Source organism: Cucumis melo, chromosome 1 (assembly GCF_025177605.1).
Source record: "Cucumis melo cultivar AY chromosome 1, USDA_Cmelo_AY_1.0, whole genome shotgun sequence".
Lineage (NCBI taxonomy): Eukaryota > Viridiplantae > Streptophyta > Magnoliopsida > Cucurbitales > Cucurbitaceae > Cucumis > Cucumis melo.
In genome coordinates, this window is record NC_066857.1 from 35,678,656 (window position 1) to 35,705,008 (window position 26,353).

The following is a 26,353-nucleotide window of genomic DNA, read 5'->3' on the forward strand; positions in this document are numbered from 1 at the left end:
TTAATTTTGTTTTAAAAGTGGAAACATTCTCTGAATTCATATTCTAAGATTGAAAAATACTAAAGGATTACAAAATCAAGTTGTAGCTTATAAATGGAGTATTTATGGGATTAGCTCTACTGCATGTTTTACATTCTTGAACATCAGCACAGAAAACCACAACATATTTACCAAACTTTTTTTTTCTTTTAGTTTTTGCCTTTCTGACTCAAGCAATCAGACACTCCCACATAAATAAATAAAAAAAATAAAAAAAAAGAGAGAAATGAGAGAAGAGTGAGAGAGAGAGAGAGAGAGAGAGTATAAGGAACACACATCGAATGCAGATTAGCCAATCCAAACTCAGCCAAGTAGCCAATTCGAATCTTCATATGACGTATGCTATAAGGCCCTCCAAATTTTGAAATCATCTACCATTGAGATTAGAAAAATGAGCAAACATTGCACTTCCTGAATGATCATCAATGGCTTGAACCTCTGCTGGTTGCCTATTCTGTTCTGGCTGCACGACAGGGCGGTTGTCGGATGCATTTGTTGAAGCTTCGACAGTGCGAGGTGTAGCCGGGGCGACAGTTGCCGTTGTACTTGCAGCTCCGTTTTCGTCTTCGGTCTTGCCTTGTGAGAATGCTTCTTGTAGTTGTAATGCATACTCCAAATTCCACAATACATCCCCCATGCTTGGCCTATCTACACCATGTTCAGCTAGACATTTCTCTGCTGCTTCAGCAAACTTTTTCATCGACTCAGGATTTATAGCTCCAACTAGAAGTGGATCCATTATCTTTTCCAAACACCCTTTTTTCTTACATTGCATTGCCCAATCAGCTAAGTTCACTTGTTCTCTTGTCAAAGATGGGTTGATTGCTGGCCTTGCGCACAAAGCCTCAAGTAGAACAACTCCAAAGGAATAAACATCTGATTTTTCTGTTAACTGTTGTCTCCTAAAGTACTCTGGATCCAAATATCCAAAACTTCCCTTCACTGCTGTACTGACATGTCCTTGCCCCATTGGAGCATCCTTTGACAATCCAAAATCGGCGACTTTTGCGGTGAAGTTTTCGTCGAGTAAAATGTTGGTTGTTTTGACATCACGGTGAATGATTCCTTGTGCTGTTCCAGTGTGCAGGTAATGGAGACCTCGAGCTGCCCCGATACAAATCTCCAGCCTTTGCTTCCATGACAGTGGAGATAAGTCCTTTCCATATAAGTGATCTCTGAATGGACCATTTGACATGAACTCATATACCAAGATCATTTCAGCATTTTCATCACAGTACCCAATCAAAGAAACCAAATGCCTATGTCTAAGTTTTGAAAGCATTTGAATTTCTGTTTGGAATTCTGTAATGCCTTGTTCAGATTGTGGATTTCCTCTCTTAACTGCTACTTTAGTTCCTTCATCAATCACTCCAAGGTACACATTTCCAAACCCACCAACACCAATTATTGAATTGGGATCAAAGTTCTTGGTGGCTTCTTGAAGTTCTGCCAAAGTAAAGAACCTACCAAGGCCTAAAGTAGAGGAATAAATGTTGGTCTTATGTGATCCATATGAAGTCTTGCTTGTCATAAAGCTTGAATCACCAGCATGTACAGGAAGCAACCAAGAAGAGAAACTGTTCCTCTTCTGCCAATCTTGAGGCCTTTTATGCCATTTCATCACCATTGCACCGAGCCCAACAAACGCTCCAAACATCATCGCAAACCCAACGGCAGCTACTGTCCCACGGTTAGATCCATTTGCAGACTTACCATCCACTCCAAACTCTCCATCCAAACTATTAACAGAATTGCTTATTTTCAATACCTCTATACCATTTAGAATGGCATTCATATCACCGGTCTCGACATTAGCCGGACTAATTTGAATTGTCAGTCCATCTACAATCAAGGAAGCATTAACCACAACATCCTTGTAATATGCAGTTGCCAAACTTCCTAGCTTGTGTGACAAATCCAAGTTGGTTATAGCAGCTTTCCCATTTACATAAACATTGAAATAGATATCATTGAGTACTTTGCTGACAATATCACAAAAATGGAAGCGAACTAGATACCCAAATGAGGGATCTGCTTCAAATTTCCATGTGATATTGAAATTTGGTATACTAACTTGAGCATCTCCCATTTGAACTGCACTTGCATACACACTTGGAGGAGCAATTAACATGCCTGTTTCTTTCAATCCTCCTTGGTATTTGATGCTATTGGTCTGAACAACCACACTCTGACCAGCAGCTTTCGGTGTCCTAAAAACTTCATCTGTCTCCCATGTCCTCCCAAGAGTGTCATTTCTTGGAGTAATTGTAGGACCTCCCATGTTTAACCTGTACAGTGTCTGAAATGCATATTTCGTCAGGCCCTCAATAGTTCCAACTGGAGACAACTCCACGTTCGAATCAGCAATCAAGTCCACAGGAGCCGAGACGACCTCGATGGCGTTGATGAAAGCAGCTGAATTCTTCATAGGCAAGAACTTGATTGAGAGTTTTGGTTCAGTGATATTGAGGAGAAACTCCTTGAGAACAAATGTGGATTCATTGTTGATGTTGAAGCTATGAAGCAACACATACTTTTCAGTAACCACTGAAAATTTGGCTTGCAAGAGATCAAAGTCATTGCTTTTAACAGGAAGGAAATGTAGGCGTAGCCAATGCCATCCAGGCTCTGCCATTTGAAAGATGTAAGTAGCTTCTTGGAGGAAGACTCTGGCTGTCAAATCGACTGGCGACGGTGCCTTCATCTCCGGCGTAGCAGTTGCTATAATGTCATCCTTGGCATCTAAGAATTGCTTGGATTGCTCATCAGTTTTGAAAACTCTTCCATCAGGGAGTGCACCAAGTTCCTTGTTGGCACCACAGTCAATGAGAAAATTATCTTTGGGAATGAAGGGACCACCGGGGCCGGCAGCAAATGCGATGTTTGGACAGTTAAAAATGCAACAGAGAAAAACCAGGAGGATAGCCATCGAAGAAGATGACATTAATGGAGAGGAGATAGTTGAAGTTCTCTTCTTTTCTTTAATCTCCATTCCCTCCTGGGTGAGGAGGTCTGAATCAAAAAAGAAAAGAAAAACAAAACAAAGCTAAGAATTTCTAAAAAGAGTTGTGTATTATGTCTTTTTCCTAAACCAGTTGGTTATTTTTATCCATCTTTTTTAAATGGATGAGATGTAGTTTTGAATCATTTCTCAACAATATTCAGCCAAGAATTGGTTGTCCCAACAATTTTGGCCCATTGAAATTCTTGTTGGTTTTTGGCCAATTCCCTTTTTTAGCTTTCACAAGTACCTCACATTTGAAACAGTCAAAATGCCATAACTTTTGTGGTTCACCATTCACCCCTTTGTAGCTTTTGCATCATAAATTCATTTTCATAAGTTATTTTCTCCCATATTAAAATACAAGAATGTCAATTGTATTGTCTAAGAAATTTCGAATAACTCTTTATACAGCATGATGAAGGTCCAATGTCGTGGAGAAATTAGTTTAAAAGGATACATATATATATCAAATAAGTAAGATATGATAAGTAGTTATTACTCTTTTAAAGTCTAACTTTTTATTTAATCTATTCAATAATGGATTTGCATTTGGATGGACATATCAAACTCTAAACTATGCATTTCTAAACCAAACCGAAAGCCACCAGCACTCATTACATGCAAAAATGGAAGTTTTTTACCCTCTTAGAATCAAATAAGGGGTACAAAGTGTTCAAAGGATTTTTTTCTTCTTTTTTTTTTTTAACAAAATAAGGTATTGAGTTATACTCGGATTTTATAAAAAGAGTTATTAATATCTATAATGTATCGAAATATTAATTAATTGAAATTTACAGAATATATTCGAGAGGAAATATAACATTCTACAAGTGCTCCCATAAAATTTCATAACCATATATTGTAATCATTTTATTTAAATATTATTCATGAAATACCTTTAAATCTAGTCAATATTACGCACGATTATGGTTGATATTCTTTGCTATTAAACCTTTTTAGACATCATTTATTTCAGAATAGAAAACAAAAAGATTAGTTTTTTAGTTCTATCACATATATTTAACGATCATAAAAGTGGGTCCACAGTACATCATATTGAATAATCTTTAATAAGTTAAAAAGTTTAGAAACCCAATAGATAGAAAGACAGGATGTTTGGTACGTAAAGTTGAGTTGATAATAGTATTACTTAAGACGGACGACATTTATGTTGATAAAACGTTGGAATTGAAGCTGATAGAATCATAGTACAAAATTTCAATCAAACAATATTTTAAGCAAACCGAAAGTTCAATAGGTAGATGAATCAATATTTTCAAGTACATTAAATGTTTGAAATATATATATTTGTCCTCAAGAGTATCTAAATAGCTAATAAATATATGTCCATAAAAGAGAGTGAGAATGACATAGAACTCATAATGGTAAGGTAAAGTAAAGCAAGACTGATTATTATACTCTCACGCAAAATCGAATACTAATGGTCTCATTACTCGACAGCATCCTAAGTATTGAATCCCACATTAGAGAAAATATCATATCATACAAAGAAAAATACTCAAACCATAGTGGTAAGGTAACAAACAAATAAACTTCTTAACCAAAGCACTATATAATATATCATATATTCATTCATATTATAGAATAGAGAGTAATAATCAAACTCCAATTAGCACATCATAGGCTATAGCTTCTGCTAAAACAAATTTTCTTCACCATTTCTCTCTCATTTTTCTCATATTTGGGGAAGCCCTTTTTTCTCACTTGCTTCATTCAAAAACCAAACCACAAGAAAAACCTGGCACCATGGAGTCAACAACACCCAAACATAAAAGTTACTTTTTCTGTATATAACTTCCTACCAAACAAACTAAACTGAAGTATTATTTAAACAAACGCCGTACCGCAATTTAAACAAGGAAAAGCCCACACGTCAAGCTGAAAAATACTGTTCTCAGATTAACGGCAGGAGAGGAGTTCGTCGTATAGTCCTGTCAGATGAACAGACCAAAACGTTATATATATAGATCTATGCTGCCTGTGACTGTCAGTCCACATTTATTTATATCTTCTTTGAGCCAAACTAAGAATAAGGATCCAATTGATTTACCTAATACTTATTGGAACCTATAGCAGCCCAAAGTGCTCCAGAATAAAGCTAGAGATCACGAAGGGCATAGAAGAAGGCCTGCAAAATATAAAATATAAACTGTTAGAAACCAGATAGAGATGCATATAAGCACATATAAAGAAGTTTGGTTCATCTTTTTGGTTCCAAACCTTTGCTTATTGAAATAGGCTCCGTCACATACGCTTGCTTACTTCATTGGCCAAAGTTCATCTCTGAATATCTGAAACGAGAAAAACATCAAACCCAATCAAAATCTACACCATGATATCCACAAATGAGCCAAGGCCAACTCGTTAAGTTTTTGAACCTTGTCTTCTACTCAGAAAAGAGTGAATAGACAATATATCCAAAATTACCTGCGTGGCTTATTTTGTCGTTGTCCAACATCATCACTTTCGAGTTCTGCAAAGGAGAAAGATCAGTTATACCATAACTACGTTTTTGCCATCTAAGAAATATACAAAATCAATCATATTCTAGTAAAAATAAGACAATTTTACCATTCTGTGAAGGCTTTGACTCGTTACTGGATTTGTTTGTGTTATTTTCTTTGCTGCAGAGAGTAGAAATAAATCAAGATCTAATAATCAATGGAAAAACACATGTCGAAGTGGATTCATAAAATATATCAAGAAAGTACCAGGTAGTCCCTCTGGTATATATAGATACATATATACATATATATATATATACATATAAAAGAGGCACCATCTATCCCCAAAATAATTCTAAACAAAGAGCATATTGATAGTAAAAACTCTACTAGCTTTCATACAACACTGAGAGTTCAACTGTGACAATCTAAAATCTGTATCTGAACTAAAGCACACCTCAATAAAGTGTATTGACGCAAACAACATGATGCACTGACAAGAGAACAGCATCCAGAATTATCAAAACCAGTACAATATATACTAACCTCAACATTCCTGCAGATGATGTCTGTCCTGAGGGTCGAGCATGATAAGCCCCATCCATAGCTAAATAAGGCGAACAATATGTAGCTCCCAAAGCCCCAGCTGCACCAGCCAAAACTGGTAACCTGAAGAATATATATCTCCTTAAATGAGAACCACTAACAGGCTATAGGGTGGTAAAATGGATTTTATCAGAAAAAGAAAAAATAAAAAAAAGGAAGATTTAGAGGAACTGCATGGAAGAATCAAAATCGAGACATTCACTTGGATCCTTTTTCTTAATTTTTGTCAATCTAATCTATCTCAGACTTTCAGCTCCTTCAAGTCACATAAAACCAATTGGGCAATGCCATCCAGAGATTCCAGACAATAAAAAATGGAAGAATCAAAATCAAGACAGACATCACAAATCCTTAAATACAATGACTCTAAAACAGCATTTGCTTGGTGAATTAATACATTTCATCTCAATGTTCATTATTAAACAAAATGGACTTCGCTTTGGGCTTGGGTCTTTTTATAATTTCACATAAAATGAAATTTATCTTATAGAAGAAACTAACACACATATCTAACATACATTCGTATCTGTGTTAAAAGAACTTCAGTTCATTGGTCACCAAAATATTGCAAGATCAACAACATCCACCAGAGCACAGCATATTTATGGCATGTAATATAACATCCTCAAGAAAATGACAACTAGAAAGAGTCCCTACCATGTCATTTCTGAATTTCCCATGCCAAGTTGGGACTGAGCAACATATCCTGGAAATGCCATGCCAACGGCAGGAACTCCAATGCCACCAGGATGCTGACCTCCAAATTGCATAACTTCGCAAATATTCATCGATAAAAGATCAATAGCATAGACAATAAAGGGAAAAGGAACGAAAACATTATTTAAAATAACAAATTCTTAATTGATCAATAAAATTATAACAAAACAAAACAAAACAAAATGCATACTTCATGAACTCAATTGCACATGGCACCATATCAATCTGAGGTAATTTTATTTTAAATGATATAACAGCGATCCACAATAACCCATGCATTTTATCATTCTCCATTTCCCATAAAGATAAAAATTAGAATATGCAATGTAAAGCTTTACCTGGCAAAAATGCTGGAGTATGAGGGAAGTTTTGGTCTCCATGAGTAATATTCATGTTCCCTGAAGTTCCCATCATCTGGGCCCCACCATAAATGAAAGAACCGGCACCAATACCCTGGGCAACACCCTTCCCCTTTCCAACCAAAGCAGTTTTCAATTTGCTTGATTCTGAAGAGGAATCACCCTCTCCAGATTCAAGTGAGTTAACTGAAGTGGAAGTTTTTGGTGGAGATGAAGACTGAGATCCACTACCAGGTCGCTGACCCAACTGCTGGACAGGAACCTGAATGGCAGACTGAACCCTAGTTTGACCAGGAGTTCGTGCTACACCATGTGATTGAGCAGGTAAAGAGACCTTGTTAACTTGGCTATGGAGTGATGCAGGAGGGTAGCCAGTTGGTCCTACAGCAGCACCCCTTCCATGAGGTCTAGATTGGGGAATTTGAGCATTATTGACCACAGAAGAACCAGAAGATGGCTTGGATAAAGGATTTCCTAGAGATGGATTGGTTGAATCATTTATGTAAACCCTCTCCATGGCAACAGTATCAACTACATGCTTTCCATCTACCATTACACTTGATTGTGGCAAAGAGCGAGTATCATCATACATATTCTTTTCAGGAAGTCCAGCTTGTACTTCGTTTTTTTCCACTTTAGGGATGTTCTTACTAGACGTCCCTGAAGGGTAGAAAGGCGGAGAAGCAGAATTCAGGCTTGATGCAAAGGCATGTTTCCTAACAGAGATTTGCTCACCTTCGATGTTTGGAGAGGGTGCAAGGGATCTCCCTGTATTATTATAAGACGCTTTCTCAAGAGGCTTCACAGATCTGAGGTCATACGCAAAATGGACATATACTAAATGAGTAAGCGCCCATGAGCAGTAAAAAAATTCTAACAAGTAAAAGCTATTAAAATTCATTTATAATAATTGATTACTTACTGTTTTTCTTGTGAAGGAGAAGATATGGCATTGTTGTTCATAGTTGGTTCATACCGTCTAGGTCCTCTTCCTCTCACAACTTTAGGAGCAGCATTGTTCTGAATGTTATTTTTATTGTATGCTCGAGATCTGTTCCCTCGAGCATAACCATGATCCATGCCTCTACTTTTACCCCGACCTCGTGGGTGACCCTTGGAAGTTCTCCTCTAATATGGTGTAAAGAAAACACGTATGAGAGAGATAGAGAGAGACTCAAGTGTACATTTAGTGCAAATAACCAAATCATTACCTCATCACGATTTCTTTCTTGCAAAGTCATTTCTTCAAACTTGTCATGACCCCATTTCATGTCATCCTTGGACTCCCACAACCTCCTTCCACCATGTGTTCTCCTACAGACGTTTTAAAACAAAAAGATAAAGGGAAGTACAGTTTGACACAAGTTATAGCAATAGATAGGCTACGAGCTTGAAGTAGGAAGGAGGCATGTAAGTCCTCAAAGTATTTCTTAGGAAATTGGAATCAGTCTAGTGAAATGAAATGGCTATGGCTTTCTGAATTTTCCCGGTAAAGTTCATAGTTTTTATTTTTTTAATAAGAAAAATAGGAAGGTTCATAGTAGTCATTGTCCAGACGATCTCGTAGTTGCACTAAAACATGGGAAATTCTGGTATAGATGTCGTTAGATTACTAGTCTTCAGTTCTAAACCTACTCTATTAAATGAAATCATCATTTTATAACGAGGAAAAGTAAGATCAAGTACAAATTCTATGGATTTATATTTGCTGAAAAGTGCCTATATCTTCAAAAACCCGTTCCAGAGCATAATTTCAGACCCCACAATTCCTATAAAATAACTACCTTGAATTCTTAGAGGTGGTGGTGTTCTTAATTTAGAGGTTGACTTTAGGCTCTTAAAACACAAACCATGGAGGGATAAAACTTACCTAAGATATAGACTACGGAAAAGTTGACAATTAAAGAAAATCTCGTTCTGATGGGTCAACCACGCAACTCCAAAGCATAAATTGCTCCCTAGGAATGACAACACTCAATTCTAAAAATTTACTTAAGAATGCCTTCAATTATGTTTGTTCACAATTTCAGCCAAATCACAATTTTTTGAAGGAAAAAAAGTTTAAAACATGCGCATATAAGAGTGGCTTAACCTATAAAAAGAAAAACTGAACTGGTTCTTCACTAAATGGGAAAGAGAGTGAGACCTATACCTGTGTCGACCGCCTGCATTGTCTCTAAACCGATCATCATGCATATAGAAAGCCCCGGCAGTGGGAACAGCGAAGGGCTCATTCACCTTCTTCTCCTCATCAAATTCCCCTTCTAAATTTTCCTCGTGCAAATCAGTTTGTTCTTCAGGTAACGGTCTTCCATCATCATCCAACTCCTTCGCTACATTGCCGGAGGCAGCATCCAATTCAACACGATCGCCCGACTTCCTCTCCTCATACCTCTCCTCATTATCCTCATCCTCAACTTCCTCCCCCTCATCAACATCCTCAACTCCTTCACCAACCTCATCTTCATCTACATCTTCCCCCAATTCATCCTCATCGTCGTACTCCGCAGCTCCACCTTGACCATCCGAATCATCCGAATGAATCCCCATCCTCCGTATCGTCCTCCTCCCTTCTCCCCCTTCTCCTTCACCCTCCTCATCATCACTCGCCTCCCGCCTCCGCATCGCCAGTGACCGCTTCCCTTCTTCCGGATCACTCTCATAATCAACCTCTTCTTCAGTCGCAGTAGCCATCAATCAACTCCCAAAAAAAAGAAAAAAAAGAAGAAGAAAAATAAAACAAAAACTATATCCGGATCCTCACCCTTCCGGTCACAACCAAAACACAAATCACAAATCTTCGTGAAGAAATCAATCAACAACAAATCCAAAATCCTCAAGCACCAGAAACCAGATACGAATTCGATAAACCCCTGGGAAGGAACTTGAATTGAAAAGTGAAAAATCTAAGAGAAGGAAGTGAAAAGCTTTTCCTAAAATGAGTAATTAGACACTAAAACTGTTGTTGAAATCTAGGGTATTACCATCGGCCGGAACCCTAGAATTAAAGACAGTTGAAAGATTATGGAGTTCTTCTCTCTTTTTTTTTGGGGGGGGGGGGGGGGGGAGAAGACCGAGGCTGGAAAAGTAATCCTTAATAGAGAAAAATTAGGGAGAAATTGTTGGGAATTATCTAATTTTAAAAGGGTAATTTGGTAAATGTGTCATACTGGAGAAAGAGAGATATGAGATGTGAATCACCAACGACTATGGGCTCCCGCTAAGTGAAAACGTGAATCTATGTACCAAAAGCTCACCAATTAAACACTCCCACCTCAGCTCTCCAATGGCTTTGTAACTCAAGTGGGTTCCACTTTTCAAATTAAAATTATTATTCTTTTTTTATGTACTTATTATTCAAGTCCTCTCCTTCACACACCCGGACTCACAACCCTACGTCTTCATTGTTATATTTTTAAATATTTTGAAGTTTTATTATTTAAATTGATTTTTTCATTCGATTCGATTCTTTTTTTTCTAAATATACGAAATAAACTCCATTGTCATTTTACTAATTCTAGAATTACAAAAAATGTCTTATACAAATAAAGATAATTGTTCTCATTTTTATAATAGGTTTCTCTCTTTTATGAGAATGTAAACTTTTTGGCACTCGTGACATTCCCTCTTCCCTTGAACAGAGTATCATTTGATATACTCTGAGTGTTTGCGCTTATAAGAATCATTCTTTTAAAATTAAGTAGTACTATCTAAACTTATTCTTAATTGACTACTATCATTTCACCTTAATTCATTTACTCTAATAAGGATATACTGTCTTTTGTTAAGCTATTAACATGATTTGGTCAACTCTTTCACCTCTCCCCAACTCAATTATTTTATTATTTTCTCTAAATAAAGAAACCCAATGTATTTTTATTTTATATAGCCTAAGTTATCTTTGAAATCAATTGATAAGGATAACAACAAAACTCTATATATATCTCGAGAATGGTATGCCATAACTTACATTGTACATAAGGGAACTTTATACTTTTAGAACCATCCAAAATTCATGCCTTATACAAATGTAAATAATTTAATCAAGAAAGCAAAGAATTAGAATCCTTTAATCGGTTCGTTCACAAGCTTTTCCATCGAATTTCAAATAAACGTTTTACATTTGGTCATTTTCACAATATTTTCATTTTAAGAACTCGTTTGCTATCGAGTTTTCTAATATCATCCATACATGTGAGAAAATACTAAAAGTATATTCTAACTATTAAACAAATTTAATATCAATTAATTAAGATTAAGTATAAGATATATATATATGTAACGACCCAACTCCTTATACTAAGTCGAAGTCGTTACTATTTAAAAGGGTAAATAAAATTGTAAAGTTTTTTTTAAAAAATAGAATAAGACAAAACCTCAAATTTTCATTAAAAAAAACATAATCAAGGGAAATAGGAAAAAAGTATAAAATAAAGTTCTAACTCGGGCCCTATCTAGATTTTAAAGAAATAAAATAACCAATAAAGAATGAATTGAAAATGCAATACTAAAATCCGAATTTTGGCATAAGCGGAAGCAAGCATATCCCTATGACCCACAACGATCACTTCTGGTCACTCACCAGTTTGCCCTTGTTCTTACCTCTACCTCTTCCTGAAAAATGGAAATGAAAAGGGTGAGCATAAAAATACTCAGTAAGGGACCCACTACTAGTCCCACTAGATGCCTGTTAACTTCCTATTAGAGTCCTGAAAAGTGGTACCCCTGAACTGGCACTACCCCTGAACTGGCACGTCCTCGAACATGTACAATCTGTGCCCCTGTAGGAACAAGCTGGTCTTTGGTGATTCCCAAGGGAACACCTAGACGATCGGGTTGTGAGTGGTCCTATCGGATCACTCATGTCATGTCTATGTCAATGTCAATGTCAATGTCAGACTGGTAATCCCGTCAGACTACGCAGTCATAAGTGTGAGCGACCCTGTCGGATCTCTCCATCATGTCCGTGTCATAATAGTGGTGATCCCAAAGGACACCCATGTGGGTACAACTCTAATAAGAAGCTAACATACACCCTACCTATAACATGCACACAATATCTCATCAATTCACATCATAGTAAAATCATAACATGTCATAATTACGTCAAATCATGCTATAACATATCAAATCATAACATATTATATCCCGTCATTCTCAACCACAAAACTATATCAATAGGGCGAAGGCGATAACGTCGACGCACTAATCACACTAACCATAGAGTCAACCAGTAAACACAATTTTAATACCAGTCTTTCTTTCAAAACCTCGAGTTATATACTTAGCTATCAATCGTGCGTAACCATATATTCATATATGCGGTCTCTGTAATGTAATTCGGAGGTCTAGTAGGAGAATCCCTTACCTGGAGGTTACTTAACAAGTTTTAGCAGTAAAAACAACACGCTCCCTAAGCGGCGAAAGTCCTAAATGGTCAGGAAACCACAATTTAATAATTTAACCCTAAAAGAATTTAGGTCCAAAAACCCACTTGAAGTGACTTACCCAGGATCAAGGCCGGACTTGATTTGGACTTAGTTGGACAAATCCCCAGCTCGGCTTCCAATTAACTAAGTCAATTTAATCCAACAACCAACTTAGTTAGGGTCAAAATAACCTTAGCTGGATAGATTAAAACCAAAATCAAACCTACCGAGGCTTACCGAAAATGTGGGTCAAAAATAGGGCTAAAAGGGAGCTTGGCGGCTCAGCTGGCTCAGCTGGAATTCGGCTCACGAAGAAGGGCGCAGGCGCGGGCACGACTTGCGGCGTGGAGCGGGCGCAAGCGGGTGCGGGTTGGGTGGTGACGCGGAGTGGCTGAACGCGCGATTGACGGGCAGCGATGCGACGGCAGTTGGATGCGCGATCGACGGGCAGCGATGCGACGGCAGTTGGATGCGCGATCGACGAGCAGCGATGCGACGACGGAGGAGATTGCTGGCGGAGATGCGGGTCGGGCTCCGATCTGCGGCGGCTGGAAACGCGGGTCGACGGGCGTTTCGCTCGACTGCGCGGTTGGCTAACGGTGGCGGAGTGGCGGCTAGGGTTTTTTTTTTGCTTCTTCTTTTCTCAATGAAGGGGATGGTGGTTTGCACGGGTCCCAATGGTCCTTTTAAAGAGAAATAATAATAATAATAAGCTTATTATTATTCTTCTTTTCTCTTTCCCTAATTTAATCAACTAAATCCACTTAATCTCCTTCTTATTTAAACGCAACAATCTTCATAAAAATCAAAACCAACCGATCACCTCAATCTTTTTCCCAAATAAATATCACCATTAGATAATTTTTGATGTCTAATAAAATCAAATGATCATAAATCCCTTAATTCAAAACATCCAAAATTAAAAATAACTACACTTAAGATAATAAATTAAATTCCAAATCTTGGAGCGTTACAAAATATATATATATATATATATATATATATATATATATATATATATAATAGTATAAATTAATATTTTATGTTATTTAACTAATTATTGATTATCAATCTTTCTCTAAAACTAAACTTTACCGGATATTTCTTAGAGATGTTTTTATATACAAATTTGTTTAGTTTGCTATTTATTTACTTTTTCAAAGTCGAGCCTTTTGACCTAAATAAAAAAAAAAACTCAAATTTAATTAGTTCTCCTTCTAAAAAGATTATTCTCCAACGTGATTGGAAATTAAGACACATCCGAATTGTTCTATATTCTAAATATTCGTTTTTCTTTGTTTTTAAAAGAGTTGTCATTGTAAAAATTACATTCTTTACCTAAAGTACGTTATCACTTATCTTTTTCATGATAAAATAACATTACTCATCTTCAAAACCATTTCGTCTCTAAAGTATACAGTAACTCATAATGAACAATAATGTCCAATCCATTTGATAATTAGTCATAATCTTTTTCTATTAGAATATAATTTGATTTATCTAGATTATTCTCCTCAACTATAATGTTAGTTTAGATTTAAAAAGTATTAATCTTTAATTTCAAATCTAATTAATCGGGGTTTTTATGGTCTAATATTATAGCTAATTTTAGCATAAAACCCAAAATTAGTAAACTACATTTAAAAATAGAAATAATTAAATTTAGGCTGAAATCAATAGAGATCTAAAGTTGCACACCTATTTAAGTGTACTCTCCACAATAGAAGAGAGGGAGATATCAATAAGAAAGAAAAATTGTTAAAGAGAAGGCTTTTCATTTAGATCCTCCATCTTCTTCATCAATTCATCAATAAAAACATCAATAAAGATGGAGAGCAGCAATGTTATGGCAATGAAATGTGGTTTGATTGTTTGGCTATTCCTCAGCTCGCTCTCCATCGCTGATTCCTTCATCGACGAACCCACTCCTCTTGGGAACTGCTTCAAATCTTGCTTAGCCGAATGCGTCGTCAATAAGAGAACCGCTCGCCTATTGTGCCCGTTCAAATGCACTAAAATTTGCGTGGCCGACCCGTCGACCACCCATTTCAAATTCGTAAAGGTCGACAATTACTCCTCATGCGAGCTCCAGTGCGCAGCTTCTATGTGTGGCGAGTTTAGCACGAAGGAAAATCCAGGTCCAGAAAAATCTACACTACTCCTTTTATTTCCCTTTTTTGTTAGGTTTCATTTGCTAATAAATTTAGAGTTTCTTAAGAGTTATTTGAAATACCGATTATACTGAGACTATAATAACCACATCTTGCTAAGTAATTAATTTATACTATTTTGTTATCTTGTTCCATTAGCTTCAATCTAATACTAATTTCTTATTTTGAATACCTTTTGATGAACACAGTTTTTCTTTTTTTTTTTTTTGGGAAGATTAAGTTTTTTGGTTGATATATACTCAATTAGTTATTTAGTTTTATTTGTTTTTGTTGATGCAGATGAAAAAGAAGTGGAGAAGTGTGTGAAGTCTTGCGATCAAACATGTTCTATTGAGATCAAATGATGTAATAGTGGATCGATCTCCTAAATGAAAAGTCTTTTAACCTTTACTTTTTTTCCAATAAAAAACAAGTCAATTTTGTATGAAATATATGTATTGATTTATTGATTTATTATCAATGAAACTTCATTATTTTTGTTTGGAAGAAAGTTTAGGTTTTTTTAAGTGCTTTAAATCGATTTACTTATAACTTTTATAAATTTAATTGATAAAATAAATTAATACAAAAAATTCAGATGTAAATTGATACAAAAGTCATATTTTTGAAATAAAGAATTTATTTTTTTGCTCTTTTTTTTTTCCTGATTTTTTAATGTCCAGAAGGAAATAGGAAGCACCGTTGAGTAAAAATTATTGAGAAAACAAGCAATTTTTTTTTTTTTTTTTAAAATAGTCGTGGTGTAATGGAATTACTTTTTCAAAGAGATTTCAACACTAATGTGAGATGTATCAAACTAGTTTAGTACAACAATGTTAGATGTTATTAATCTACTATTGTAAACGTAATTAAGCCAATAGATCCACAGTCCAAATAATCTAATTTTGATTAAGTTAAAAAGGATGCATAGTTTGATATCGGTCATATTTCAAAGATTGATTTAAAGAAGGGTACTCATATCAGGTTATTGTATACCTAGCTAAAGGAAAATATATACGTCAAACAAATATTACCACAAAAAACATCGTGACAATATGTGATTTTAATTTAGGTTTGTATGGACGAGAGTGCCACATATGATGCTCGAGTTGTTGTAGAGGTGTTAAGAACACATTTAAAGATTATTTTTCACACCCTCCTATGGTATTCAAATAATAAATTTATTACATCTTTTATGTACCTATTTTTTTAGCATTTATTTGGTTGCTTTTAAAAAAAAAATGTTATCTTGTAGATTCCAATGATTCACATATTTATGTCTTTGTAGAGGTTAAGCAATATCATTTTGCTAATTCTCAAGGAGGAAGCCAACCAAGGATATTTGTTTTAGATGCGCAAGTGAAATTAGAACATTTGGTGTTTGATAAAATAGATGAAAAGTTGTTTGACAAATGCATTCCGTTCAACAAACAAATAAGAATTATTGTTGTTTTAACAACCCTCCACAACTTTACAAGAGTTTAGATTTTGAGTTCAAGCCTTATGGACAACGACGTACGAAATGCTACTACCTTTCAAATTAGGAAAGAAATCACGAGGATGCCAACCAACGAAGAATTGCATTTGGAGAGATGAACTAAGAGAAATGATCAAATTGTAACATGTCTAATTAATACTATGTTTTTCTTATGATTATGTATTTACATTATATTTTAAGATATCTGCGCTTCAATAAATTTTAAATTGTCCAAAAAAATTTAAAGACAAACAAATAAAATTAGTATTTGATTTTAACTTCAATAATATCAAGTTTTTTATTTTTAAAAAACAAAAATATCGGGATAACACATGTTTCTCTATAAAATTATGTTACATTTAGTGTTTAAATAGTCATATATATATATATTTGATTTAAGTATAAACATTTTTTAGTAGAGAAGAACCAAACAAAGTTATCTATATTTCTTTAGATTCTTTTATACACATCTTCTAAAATAGTTACCTAATATAAACGACATAAAAAAAGGAAAATAGTTACCCTAATCTAAATAATCTAAAGACAATGGAGCAAAAAAAGAGAAAAAGAAACAAAAAACATAGAAGAAAGATAGAAATAAATCCCAGTGGAAGGAAGAAATACTATTTAAAAATGGGTTTTTTGGGGGCTTTCTTATTATATTTATGAAAATTTTTCTTTAATTTAAACATATTATTTTATAAAAGAGAGTTTTTTTTTTCTTTAAAAAAATATATCGTTAAAAAATACTACATGGACAATTCAAACATAACCTAAATTTTCTGTCCGATGATTAAACCTAATTTATGATCTTTAGCATAGAAAGAAATTGGATTCCAAGAATAATGAATGATGTTTCATTAATAATAAAACACAATACATTTCTTACAAATTATACATAAAAAATAGTTAATTGGCTTCCATTTAGGATATCCACACATCATCAAATCTTGAAACATCCGTGAGAGCAAGAATCCACACACCTCCCCACTTTTTCTGCAGCTGCATGCATCAACAAAGAAACAAATACAACTAATTATGAATTAACTTCAAATATTGTGTATGATCAACAAAAAAAAAAAAAAAAAACTTAATCTTCCAGATATTAATTATTTTTAACACAATCCCTCTTCAACTTTGTCTCCCAGTACGTTTCATTAGCAACTAAAAAAGAAAGCGATCGAAGTAGTGTAAATTTCGAACCTGGATCTTCCTTTGTGCTAAACTTGGTACACGAGGGAATTGCGCAGTCGAACACGCAAGAGAATTGATTATTTCCCAGCTGTGTCCCGCCGACGATATTGGCGGTCTTAGACCAGCAAGTTTTGAAGCATCTCTTGGGGCATTCGGAGATAGGAATGCCGGGCGTGACGGCGCATGTGACGACGCAGGTGCCATAACAGTCTTGAAAAGAGGTATATGAATGGGCTATGGAGAGCAAGCTCAGGAATAGCCATGCAATTAAAGAAGATTTCATTGCCATGTTGCTGCTCTCCATGATATATTGATGTTTATTGATGATTGATGATGACGGGAATCTAAATGAAAAAGCCTTTTAACTTTATTTGTTGTGTGTTCTTCTTCTATTGTGGACATTTAAATAGGTGTGGAACTTTAGACTTGAGCCTAAATTTAAATATTTCTATTTTTAAGAATACTTAACTAACTCTTTGTAATTACTTTTTTTTCTCTTTAAATTATCTATAGTAGGCATTAAATAACTATAAATAGAGAGAAAGAAAAAGGTTAAGTCACGTGACAATTTGATTTTGGAACAATTTTTTTTTAGAAAAAACCATCTCTTCTTTTGCCTAATTTGAATATGACAAATATGAAAATTAATTAATGATATATATCGACTATCAAGGGTTATCTGCTATTAAATTTGCCACTTTTCAAATTTAAAAAATGTAATGACATGGATTCTATTATCATAATTTATTTTGCTATTTTTTAAATCTTTTATTTATGTGGTAAAGAGGAAGGAAGCACGGTCGTTAATTTGGTGTAACTCAAACTGCACAGATCATGCTCGGTATAAAATAGTACGAAAATAGATATGATTTACTCTTAACATCCATCTCTCTTAGCTAAATTATTTTAATTAGAAGATTTTGAAACAAAGTTAGTGTAAATAACTAATAAGTTTGGTTAGTGATTCAAAAATCATTTTAAAAAACAAAGAATGTTTCAGAAGAAACCAAAAAATAAAAATATATGTTTGATTCCAATTTAAAATTTTGAAATTTAATTCAAAAATAAAATTTATGCTTGGTGGTAAATTTGAAAATGCAATAGTGTGTTTCATATACATAAATTTTTTGAAAACAATTTTTTTTAAAAAAAGTGAGAACTTATGTTTTTGAAAACATAAAAACAAAAACGAATCACAATCCAAACGGACCTAATAATCCCGAATTTCAACCGATTTCAATATACAAAGAAATTATTAATTGGAAGTTGCAAAAGATCAATATTATTTTTATTTCTAAACTAACATAAATTTGTCGTGAGAATCTACGTTAATATAAAAATCAAATTATTCTAACGAAAAGTTAACTAGATTTAAAAGATTAACATACTCAGAGTTATCAATGATATACTAATAATGATAAAAGCCTATCACAATATAATATTTTCTATATATTTACAATTTTTTATAAATGTTGGTAGTCATTCACACCTTAATTATTAACATTAGAAGTTCTTATCCAACCATTTATTTATATATATATATATATATATATATATATTAAATTTTAGCTATTTGTTGGCCTCTCGAATCAACTTTAAAAAAATTGAACCAATATATAAGTCTTCAACCCTAGAAGAGGAAGGGGGAAAACAAAGGCTTTATTTTCACATATCCTCATCAATAATGGAGAACATTTTGGCAAAGAAATGGGCTTTAATGGCTTGGCTGTTGCTGACCTCGCTCTCCACCGCCAATTCCACCTCTTTTCAAGAATGCTACGCCACCTGCTTCGTCATATGCGCCATCACGCCCGGCGTCGCCTTCTCCGACTGCCCGTTGAGATGCCTGCAAGCTTGCATCGTCCCGTCTTTTCCTATCGACGATGACGATGTCGTCCATCGGCAAAAACAACAAAATCATTTCTTCTGCAAGCTTGGCTGTGCAGCTTCCTCCTGTACCAAGTTTAGCACAAAGCAAAATCCAGGTTCGAAATCTACGCACTTAAGAATACATTTTTCGATAAACTCATCTTTATTTAAACTTTTGTTTTTGTGTGGGTAAATTATTATTTATAAAATACACTTCAAATTAACAGTTTTTTTTAGCATAGTTACCAAAAAAAACACTAAAAATTTCTTCCAAATATTTAAAAATGTATATCAAACACGTTCGTAGTTATATTTTATTTGTTAACAACAAAAACAAAATTGTTTCACAAGAACTAACTCAGATGGACATTTTCATATTTTTAACATGGAATTATCAACCGAAGAAGTGACTTAATATGTGAAATTTATCTCTAATTTGCTTTGTAAATTGTAAACATTTTTATTTGGAAGATTACGAGTGTAAAAAAGTTTTGACGAAAAGTAATTTTTTTTAATGAAATTTATTTGCTTGGTTCACATGTGAAGTTTTATTTATTAACATTATTATATATTTTTGTGTGATGCAGGTGAAAGAAAAGTGGAGAGGTGTGTGGATTCTTGTTCTCAAACATGTTCCATGGATCGATGAAAATTGCATCTACTAAATGAAACTTAATGTACTGTTTTTTTTTTTTTTGGAAATTAAATAAGTGCATAGTATAAGTAATATATATTGTTGTGTTTTATTAGAAATTAAAACTATATTATTGTTGCAATTCTTTCTATACTAAATTAGAAAGAATTTTGGGTTGAAGTGTTTGTTAAAAAAGGAAAATAAAGTTAGCTTTATATTTTAATTTCTAAGGTTAATATTTTAGGCCCTTTTGACATTTTTTTCTTTTCTTTTGAAAAGAATGGAGGCTGTAAAGAATTATTTCAATTTTAAATTTGTTTATTTGTTAACATGCCTTTCTACCGATGTTTTAAAAAACAAAGCCAAAGATTGAGATGCAGAAAAAAAAAGGTTTGTTTTTAACTCAACTAAATTATATATATTAAATGATAGATATTATTAACTTTTCCTTCGTTCATTAATGATTTATGATGGCCAATGATCGTAATAGGTGGTCTAGGTATTTCAAGTATCCACAAACGAGAGTTACATTAAACTTGTCCTCGCTCCAATCAATTTAAATTTTGGAGTCAATTGGTAATTTGAAATGATGTACATAATAAAAAATGTTCACAACAAATTTAGAGGAAATAAACTTAATTTAAAAAAAAAAAATTACGAGATTATTCATTAGTTTAAAAGTTAATCCAATTTTATATAAATTTGTTTGTCATCCGATGCAATTTCTCTTTTAAAATCACCTCAAAGTATACTTACCCAATAAAGTGAGTTTAGATTTTAAAGTAGGCTAGGTAATCTTTCACGTTAGAGGCAAGAGATTTTGAATCTATTATTGTAAAAATATTTAAATGGGTTTTGTGTTGATTGAAATTATTGTTATGGTAAGTAGAGAGGTTCACGGGTGGGTATGTATGATTGATATTAACATCGGAAAGGCCAATTTTTCTTTGGATCTTTGGCAGTATATAAGCCCGTGAACTTTCCATGACCAATGGGCAAACCAATGACAACTCATCATTTCTTTTTAATTCTTTTTTAACTTTTAAGAAAAGGATTAAAAATATAAATATAGATTTGATATATTTGAAAAAGAATTATTTTTCTTCTTTCAATTTGATTTTAATTTAGTCTATAAAATGTATTATCTTTTATCGTTTTTGGGTCGGGTCTCGAGTGTCTTGGGTGGGAGGTTGAAAATTTTAGTTAGTCTATTAAAAAATGCGGTGAACGTGGATCGAACACGTGACCTTCAGATCTTCAGTCTGACGCTCTCCCAACTGAGCTATCCCCGCAATTGAAATTAAAATATTAAATATATATATATTATTTATGCATAAAAGCTGTGTATAAATGGGTATATTAATATCTCATTTCCGATAGAAATTATTAAATGTTTGGAAAACTAACCATATCTCTTTGGTCAAGTTTTTTTTTTTAAATAGAAAAAATTAAAAAAGTATTTACATTCCATTGAACAAAATCACTGAAAAAACAAAATTTATTATTTATGAATTTATGAAGTGTAAATATTTTGTCAAATATTATATTTTGATAATTTTCTTTCTAAAAATTTTCTTTCAGCTTCCTAATAAAATGGAGTCTGGGTATATATATATATATATATATGTATACACACACTTATTATTATTAATTTAAGAATGTTCGTAGGAATTAATTAATATAATAATAAATCTAATTACATGGTATTTTTTCAAACAAAATGTGAAAATAGATTTTTTCCAAATAAAATGTTACAAAAAGGTGTAAACCGAAATATTTACTAACAAAAATTTAGAGTTTAAATTGATATCATTATTAATTTAAAACTTAAATGGATTCCATTTCTGAACTTTAAAAGAATAAAAGGATAACTTTAGGGTTTTGGTGGTGACAATAATATGAGTCAAGGGTTACTATCTTTATCCCACTTCAAAATGTTGCTCAAACCCACTAGGGCAAATTAAACAAGAAAGTGCTTATTTGAGAAGATAAGATAGACTCTCTCTTCCACATGAAGTTATAAAGTGAAAAAAAAAAAAAAAATGAAGAAGTAAACCTGTTATTGTTTGGTTGGTTATTATGAGGTTTGGTTTGTGGTGGGATGTTAAATGGCACAATAATAATACTTTTTCATGCAATGGTGCTTTTGTCTACCTTTCTTTTTACAACCTATATATATTAACCCAAACACATGTCTTCCACTTTGTCAAACTATGTGTCCTTAATCATGAAATTCAAATTCCTTCGCCACAAAATGAAAATATAGTATATATATATATATACAGTCTCTTAAAAAAACATATCTTGTTATTGTTTTTTTAGTAATGACCTCAGGTTAGTATAAAGAGTTGGGTCGTTACAGTTGGTATATATATATATCTCGAGTGATAAATGTGTATTTCTCAAATAAATGGAATAAAAGGTGTGACAAGAATATAAACTTTTTTCCAAGTGATAAATGATGGAGTACCATTCACAAAAATTCATATAAACAAAAATAATTACCTCCATTTTAATCCACTATCTTAGTGGAAAAAGATGTACTTGAAATATCCTTGATTATATTATATCCAACAAATTAATTAGTGAAAGTAATTAATTTAAGATAATTAATACCAAGCACGTTTGATGATTATCCTTTGGCCTTTTTTGTTTCTATATTTTTCTTTCAAAACAAATTATGTTATTAATTCTACTTCCCATTTCTCAATTTTTATCTTACTAACTAATATTTTCGTAAAAATTTTTCAAAATCCAAATCAATTTCTAACATGTGTACCAAAAGTGATCAACTTTTTTTTTTTTCCAACAAGTTTTCATATTTTCAACAATATCTTATTATGTGTATATATATAAGGAGACATTTGGAAAATATAGCAAAAATTTTTATTTTAAATGATAAAAGTAGTAAATTTAAAAGCAGATAACCCTCTGACAGACTTCTCTAACTTTACGATTGTCGATTGATATCATTAATTGTTTGTCATATTTATCATATTCGCAATATACAACAAAAAAGAGGTGCTATGAATTGTTTTTTTTTCTAAATTCTTTTGTTGCAATTTTTCTATAAAAAATAGAGAGAATCTTTACCTCTCCTATGTTGCCCTTCATTTCTAAAAAAAAAAAAAAAGAAAGAAAGAAAAAAGACTACAATATCGTCCTTGTGGTTAGTTATTATGTTGATATATACACATCTATTTAATTTTCAATGCAATCCTTAGATTAGTGTTTTACAAAAAACACAAACCTATTCGACCATTTGTCATAACTTATTTATAACTATTTCGTCTCTTTTCAATCAAATGAATAGCATCCATGGGAAAATCTTTGTGTAAAGAATGTTATGGAGAACTCTCACCATAAACATAAAATTGCACCATGCGTTTGTCAATTTTAGAAGCAATGTAATATAAAGTTTTACTTCTTTTTTTTTTCTTCTCAATTTTGTTAACAATATATTTGCCATTTTTACTAATTTTTTTTTTATAAAAGATACATTGATCACAGTTAGGTGGACCCGGACATCTCCAATAGGTGGACACTTCCATACCATCCTTATCGTTCCACTTCATTAATATTGAAAGAATTTTTACTACTTTGTAGACAATATTTGATTATTTTAAGATAATTTTGTGAATACATGAACAAAGGTAAGTTCTTCTCCCATTTACATCAAGATTATTTTTTTCGGGATCATATTCTTTTCCAAAACAAATACTCAATGCTTCGTTTTTTTTCCTTCAACGTCGATGATGAGATAGCTAGATTTCTATCAATGTCTATTTAGTCTGTAAGAGTGAATTTTTTTTTATAACTCGTAAACAATTTGACATTTTTCTATATTATTTTAAAACTCAAAATTATATAATATACAATATAAAAATTTTAGAAAAATAATTAATATAAAATATATTCATAAAATTAATTAATAATAGTTCATAGTCAACTAAATATTTAGTTGGTAATTAAAACCATTTTTACGATAGATAAATATATATTATTCAAAATTGGAAGAGCTTTTCTTAGCTTGCTTTCCCCTTTTTATTTTCATCGAGCTCAACTCTGGCTTGTTGTACATATATATTTGACACTATGATCTTATTTTTATTCCATGGAAATTAGCTTTGATCAAGTGTGTGAGAAGAGTGCTATCAATATGTATTAACATAATTTAGATATTTAGGTGCATCAACCTTCCTATTTCTTGATAAATATAATATATATACTATCAAACACATTTAAAGCAATTATATTGTTTGAAATTATAATCCATTTTCTAAAATCAGTCCGAAACATAAAGTTTACACACAACTCTATTTTCATTAAACCTCTCCAAATTTCTCTGCATTACGTAACCTTAATAATTTTGAGTCCACTTAAAAAGTAGACTCCACTATGGAAGGGAACTAGGAGTATTTAAGAAGAGTAAGTTATGAGATGATTTCCAAATAAGGGTAAAGGAGAAATCAATAGAAACTTCAAAGGACGTACGTGAGAGAGAGAGATAGAGAGTTAGGAAGTTGTTGAGTGTTGGAAAAGAGGGAGAAATGAAGTCAATCTTTGTATTATGCTTGATCTTGAGCTTACTAGTTGTAGGGAAGTCGGAACCAGAGAACGACGTCGGCAGCGGCAGTGGCAGTGGCAACGGCAATGACAACGGCAGCAGCGGTTGCTACATAAGCTGTTTGCTAAATGACTGCAGAAAGGGTGTTTTCCAATGTGCGGTTTGCCTTGGGAAATGTGCAGTAGTAGGGGCCGAATCGTCATACTCATCGAGGAGCAATCGAATGGACAATCATGACTTTTGCAAAATTGGCTGTACCACTTCTCTTTGCACTAAGTTTGCCCTTCCTAACAACCAACACTCAGGTTCACTCTCTAATTCAACTTGGTTAAGTATAAAATTCTGTGTTAGAATTAATGTCTGCATTTACTTATTATTAGTATTTGATTTCTACTATGTTTATAAAATTTCAACTAAAAAATAAGCGAATGTTAAAGTGATCCGTTCATGTTTATGAGTGGTTTTTAAATGGGTCATTTTTTTTCTACATTCAAAATCAATATCATTCCGAGAAATGTATGTTATTAGTCGCTTAAATTATTTTTTTCTATATGTGTTTGGGGTTAAATTTTAAGATTGCACCCGAGTATTACTCATATAAATTTGTCGAGAAATAACATTTTTTTTCTGTTTAACGTGGCAGATGAGAAGGAAGTGAAAGGGTGTGTGAGTTCATGCTCTCAGAGATGCACAGACAGTATGTATTAAGGAGAAGAAGGAAGAAGAAGGCTGGGATTGGCTTTAAAATACTATATAGTAAAATAAAAGTCAATATATATGTAATTGGCAATAATTAAGCTAATTCCAGATTCAGTTATATGACACTGCATGTACTTCGAAGTTTCTTCCTGCACCCATCAAATAATATTATGTAAAATAATAAGATAAGGGGTTGCTTTATCCTATTTGCTTGTGTCGTTAGAAATATTTGGCAAGCTGAGTTACGTTACGTTCCATATGTTCAGTCATAGCATTATTATGTTGAATTTTCAATTAACCATATAATTAGCGTTCACTAATTTCAATTAAAACAAATAAAATAAGATAATCAAAAAGCTCAATAAAATCCACTAAGTTCAATAATATAAAGGCTAATTAAATATCGAGTAACTGAAATGTTAAAATTAACTCAAAGATTGAAGGATGGGGAGATGTTGACTAGAATTTCTAGAACAAACATGAAAATCATCGAAGTATATATATATATGGAGTAATTAAATAAGGTTCTGTTTAGTACCGACTTAGTTATTTATTTATTTATTTATTAGCATTTAGTTTATTTCCTCTAAAGATTTCTTATAATGGTTTTCATGTTTGGTTGAATTCCTAACAAAATTTAGATACAAAACAAGTTTTGAAAAATGATATAATTTTTTTAGTTTGCAAAATTTAGCTTGATTTTTTAAAACATTATATTGGTTGAAAGTAGGTAGAACGAGTGTTTATTGGCTCAATTTAAAAAAAAAAACTTAAAACAAGATACCAAATATTTATTAAAATAGACCTCAATGATTGAAAATTTTAAGAGAGGGATATGAGTGGGGTATTGATTTTAGAAGAAAAGATTTAGGTACAATTTATTTTGTAAAGTTGATTTTAAACAATTAAATTTATGTTTGGTACCAAATTTTTAAAAATATTTTTCATATATTTAAAATATTGATTTGATCCAATTATTATGCTTGGTCTTAAAAATTAATTTAGAGTTATTCAATTACTAAACCAATTTTTATTCGAGAAACAATTTATTTAACTAAATAATTATTATGATAAAAAATCTATTTCTATTTATTTTTATCGTTAAATTCTTATATGCATAGTTGATATATGATTATTTATATAG

General features: G+C 32.7%; 5 protein-coding genes, 1 long non-coding RNA gene and 1 other non-coding gene across 9 annotated transcripts; 3 read left to right on the forward strand and 4 right to left on the reverse strand.

The window, feature by feature from the left end:
- Window positions 1-67: 67 nt before the first annotated feature.
- LOC103499748 (probable receptor-like protein kinase At2g21480) lies at window positions 68-3,232 on the reverse strand. The gene has a single exon (XM_008462821.3). The coding sequence runs from the start codon at window positions 3,029-3,031 to the stop codon at window positions 407-409; it is 2,625 nt and encodes an 874-aa protein (XP_008461043.1). The 5' UTR covers window positions 3,032-3,232; the 3' UTR covers window positions 68-406.
- Window positions 3,233-4,429: 1,197 nt separating this feature from the next.
- LOC103499747 (protein MLN51 homolog) lies at window positions 4,430-10,240 on the reverse strand. 3 transcript variants are annotated; one of them, XM_008462820.2, is made up of 13 exons: window positions 9,343-10,240; window positions 8,402-8,504; window positions 8,113-8,318; window positions 7,926-7,999; window positions 7,170-7,850; window positions 6,772-6,886; window positions 6,055-6,177; window positions 5,636-5,688; window positions 5,492-5,537; window positions 5,285-5,355; window positions 5,115-5,192; window positions 4,909-4,995; window positions 4,430-4,802 (listed from the first exon to the last, which is right to left on the reverse strand). In XM_008462820.2, the coding sequence occupies exons 1-10, from the start codon at window positions 9,882-9,884 to the stop codon at window positions 5,328-5,330; spliced, it is 1,971 nt and encodes a 656-aa protein (XP_008461042.1). In that variant the 5' UTR covers window positions 9,885-10,240; the 3' UTR covers window positions 4,430-4,802; window positions 4,909-4,995; window positions 5,115-5,192; window positions 5,285-5,327. The 3 variants fall into 3 exon arrangements, with proteins under 3 accessions (XP_008461042.1, XP_050945107.1, XP_008461041.1); XM_051089150.1 differs by adding an exon at window positions 9,061-9,148 and having other exon boundaries at window positions 7,170-7,999; window positions 9,343-9,489; XM_008462819.2 differs by having other exon boundaries at window positions 7,170-7,999.
- A 4,092-nt stretch (window positions 10,241-14,332) lies between these two features.
- On the forward strand, window positions 14,333-15,280 carry LOC103499746 (thionin-like protein 2). The gene is made up of 2 exons (XM_008462818.3): window positions 14,333-14,757; window positions 15,070-15,280. The coding sequence occupies exons 1-2, from the start codon at window positions 14,448-14,450 to the stop codon at window positions 15,132-15,134; spliced, it is 375 nt and encodes a 124-aa protein (XP_008461040.2). The 5' UTR covers window positions 14,333-14,447; the 3' UTR covers window positions 15,135-15,280.
- Window positions 15,281-17,080: 1,800 nt separating this feature from the next.
- LOC127150650 (uncharacterized) lies at window positions 17,081-17,809 on the reverse strand. The gene is made up of 2 exons (XR_007823253.1): window positions 17,450-17,809; window positions 17,081-17,248 (listed from the first exon to the last, which is right to left on the reverse strand). It is a non-coding gene; the product is annotated as an uncharacterized LOC127150650 (long non-coding RNA).
- Window positions 17,810-18,992: 1,183 nt separating this feature from the next.
- LOC103499745 (thionin-like protein 2) lies at window positions 18,993-20,166 on the forward strand. Its single transcript, XM_008462817.3, has 2 exons — window positions 18,993-19,425; window positions 19,897-20,166. Exons 1-2 carry the CDS (start codon window positions 19,125-19,127, stop codon window positions 19,956-19,958), a joined length of 363 nt encoding a protein of 120 aa, XP_008461039.1. The 5' UTR covers window positions 18,993-19,124; the 3' UTR covers window positions 19,959-20,166.
- A 996-nt stretch (window positions 20,167-21,162) lies between these two features.
- Window positions 21,163-21,235, reverse strand: TRNAF-GAA (transfer RNA phenylalanine (anticodon GAA)). The gene has a single exon. It is a non-coding gene; the product is annotated as a tRNA-Phe (tRNA).
- Window positions 21,236-24,009: 2,774 nt separating this feature from the next.
- Window positions 24,010-25,415, forward strand: LOC103499744 (beta-hordothionin-like). Its single transcript, XM_008462816.3, has 2 exons — window positions 24,010-24,815; window positions 25,154-25,415. The coding sequence occupies exons 1-2, from the start codon at window positions 24,494-24,496 to the stop codon at window positions 25,216-25,218; spliced, it is 387 nt and encodes a 128-aa protein (XP_008461038.1). The 5' UTR covers window positions 24,010-24,493; the 3' UTR covers window positions 25,219-25,415.
- The last annotated feature ends 938 nt before the right edge of the window (window positions 25,416-26,353 follow it).

What these genes read in the sequence shown, in the direction of transcription:
- LOC103499748 (XM_008462821.3), bottom strand. Translation starts at nt 3,031, where the DNA reads ATGGAGATTAAAGAAAAGAAGAGAACTTCAACTATCTCCTCTCCATTA.
- LOC103499746 (XM_008462818.3), top strand. Translation starts at nt 14,448, where the DNA reads ATGGAGAGCAGCAATGTTATGGCAATGAAATGTGGTTTGATTGTTTGG. An exon ending in TAGCACGAAGGAAAATCCAG is followed by an intron (nt 14,758 to 15,069) that starts GTCCAGAAAAAT and finishes TTGTTGATGCAG; the next exon opens with ATGAAAAAGAAGTGGAGAAG.
- LOC103499744 (XM_008462816.3), top strand. Translation starts at nt 24,494, where the DNA reads ATGAAGTCAATCTTTGTATTATGCTTGATCTTGAGCTTACTAGTTGTA. An exon ending in TCCTAACAACCAACACTCAG is followed by an intron (nt 24,816 to 25,153) that starts GTTCACTCTCTA and finishes TTAACGTGGCAG; the next exon opens with ATGAGAAGGAAGTGAAAGGG.
- LOC103499747 (XM_008462819.2), bottom strand. Translation starts at nt 9,884, where the DNA reads ATGGCTACTGCGACTGAAGAAGAGGTTGATTATGAGAGTGATCCGGAA. An exon ending in AATGCAGGCGGTCGACACAG is followed by an intron (nt 8,505 to 9,342) that starts GTATAGGTCTCA and finishes AAACGTCTGTAG; the next exon opens with GAGAACACATGGTGGAAGGA. An exon ending in TACTCCAGCATTTTTGCCAG is followed by an intron (nt 6,887 to 7,169) that starts GTAAAGCTTTAC and finishes ATATTTGCGAAG; the next exon opens with TTATGCAATTTGGAGGTCAG.
- LOC103499745 (XM_008462817.3), top strand. Translation starts at nt 19,125, where the DNA reads ATGGAGAACATTTTGGCAAAGAAATGGGCTTTAATGGCTTGGCTGTTG. An exon ending in TAGCACAAAGCAAAATCCAG is followed by an intron (nt 19,426 to 19,896) that starts GTTCGAAATCTA and finishes TGTGTGATGCAG; the next exon opens with GTGAAAGAAAAGTGGAGAGG.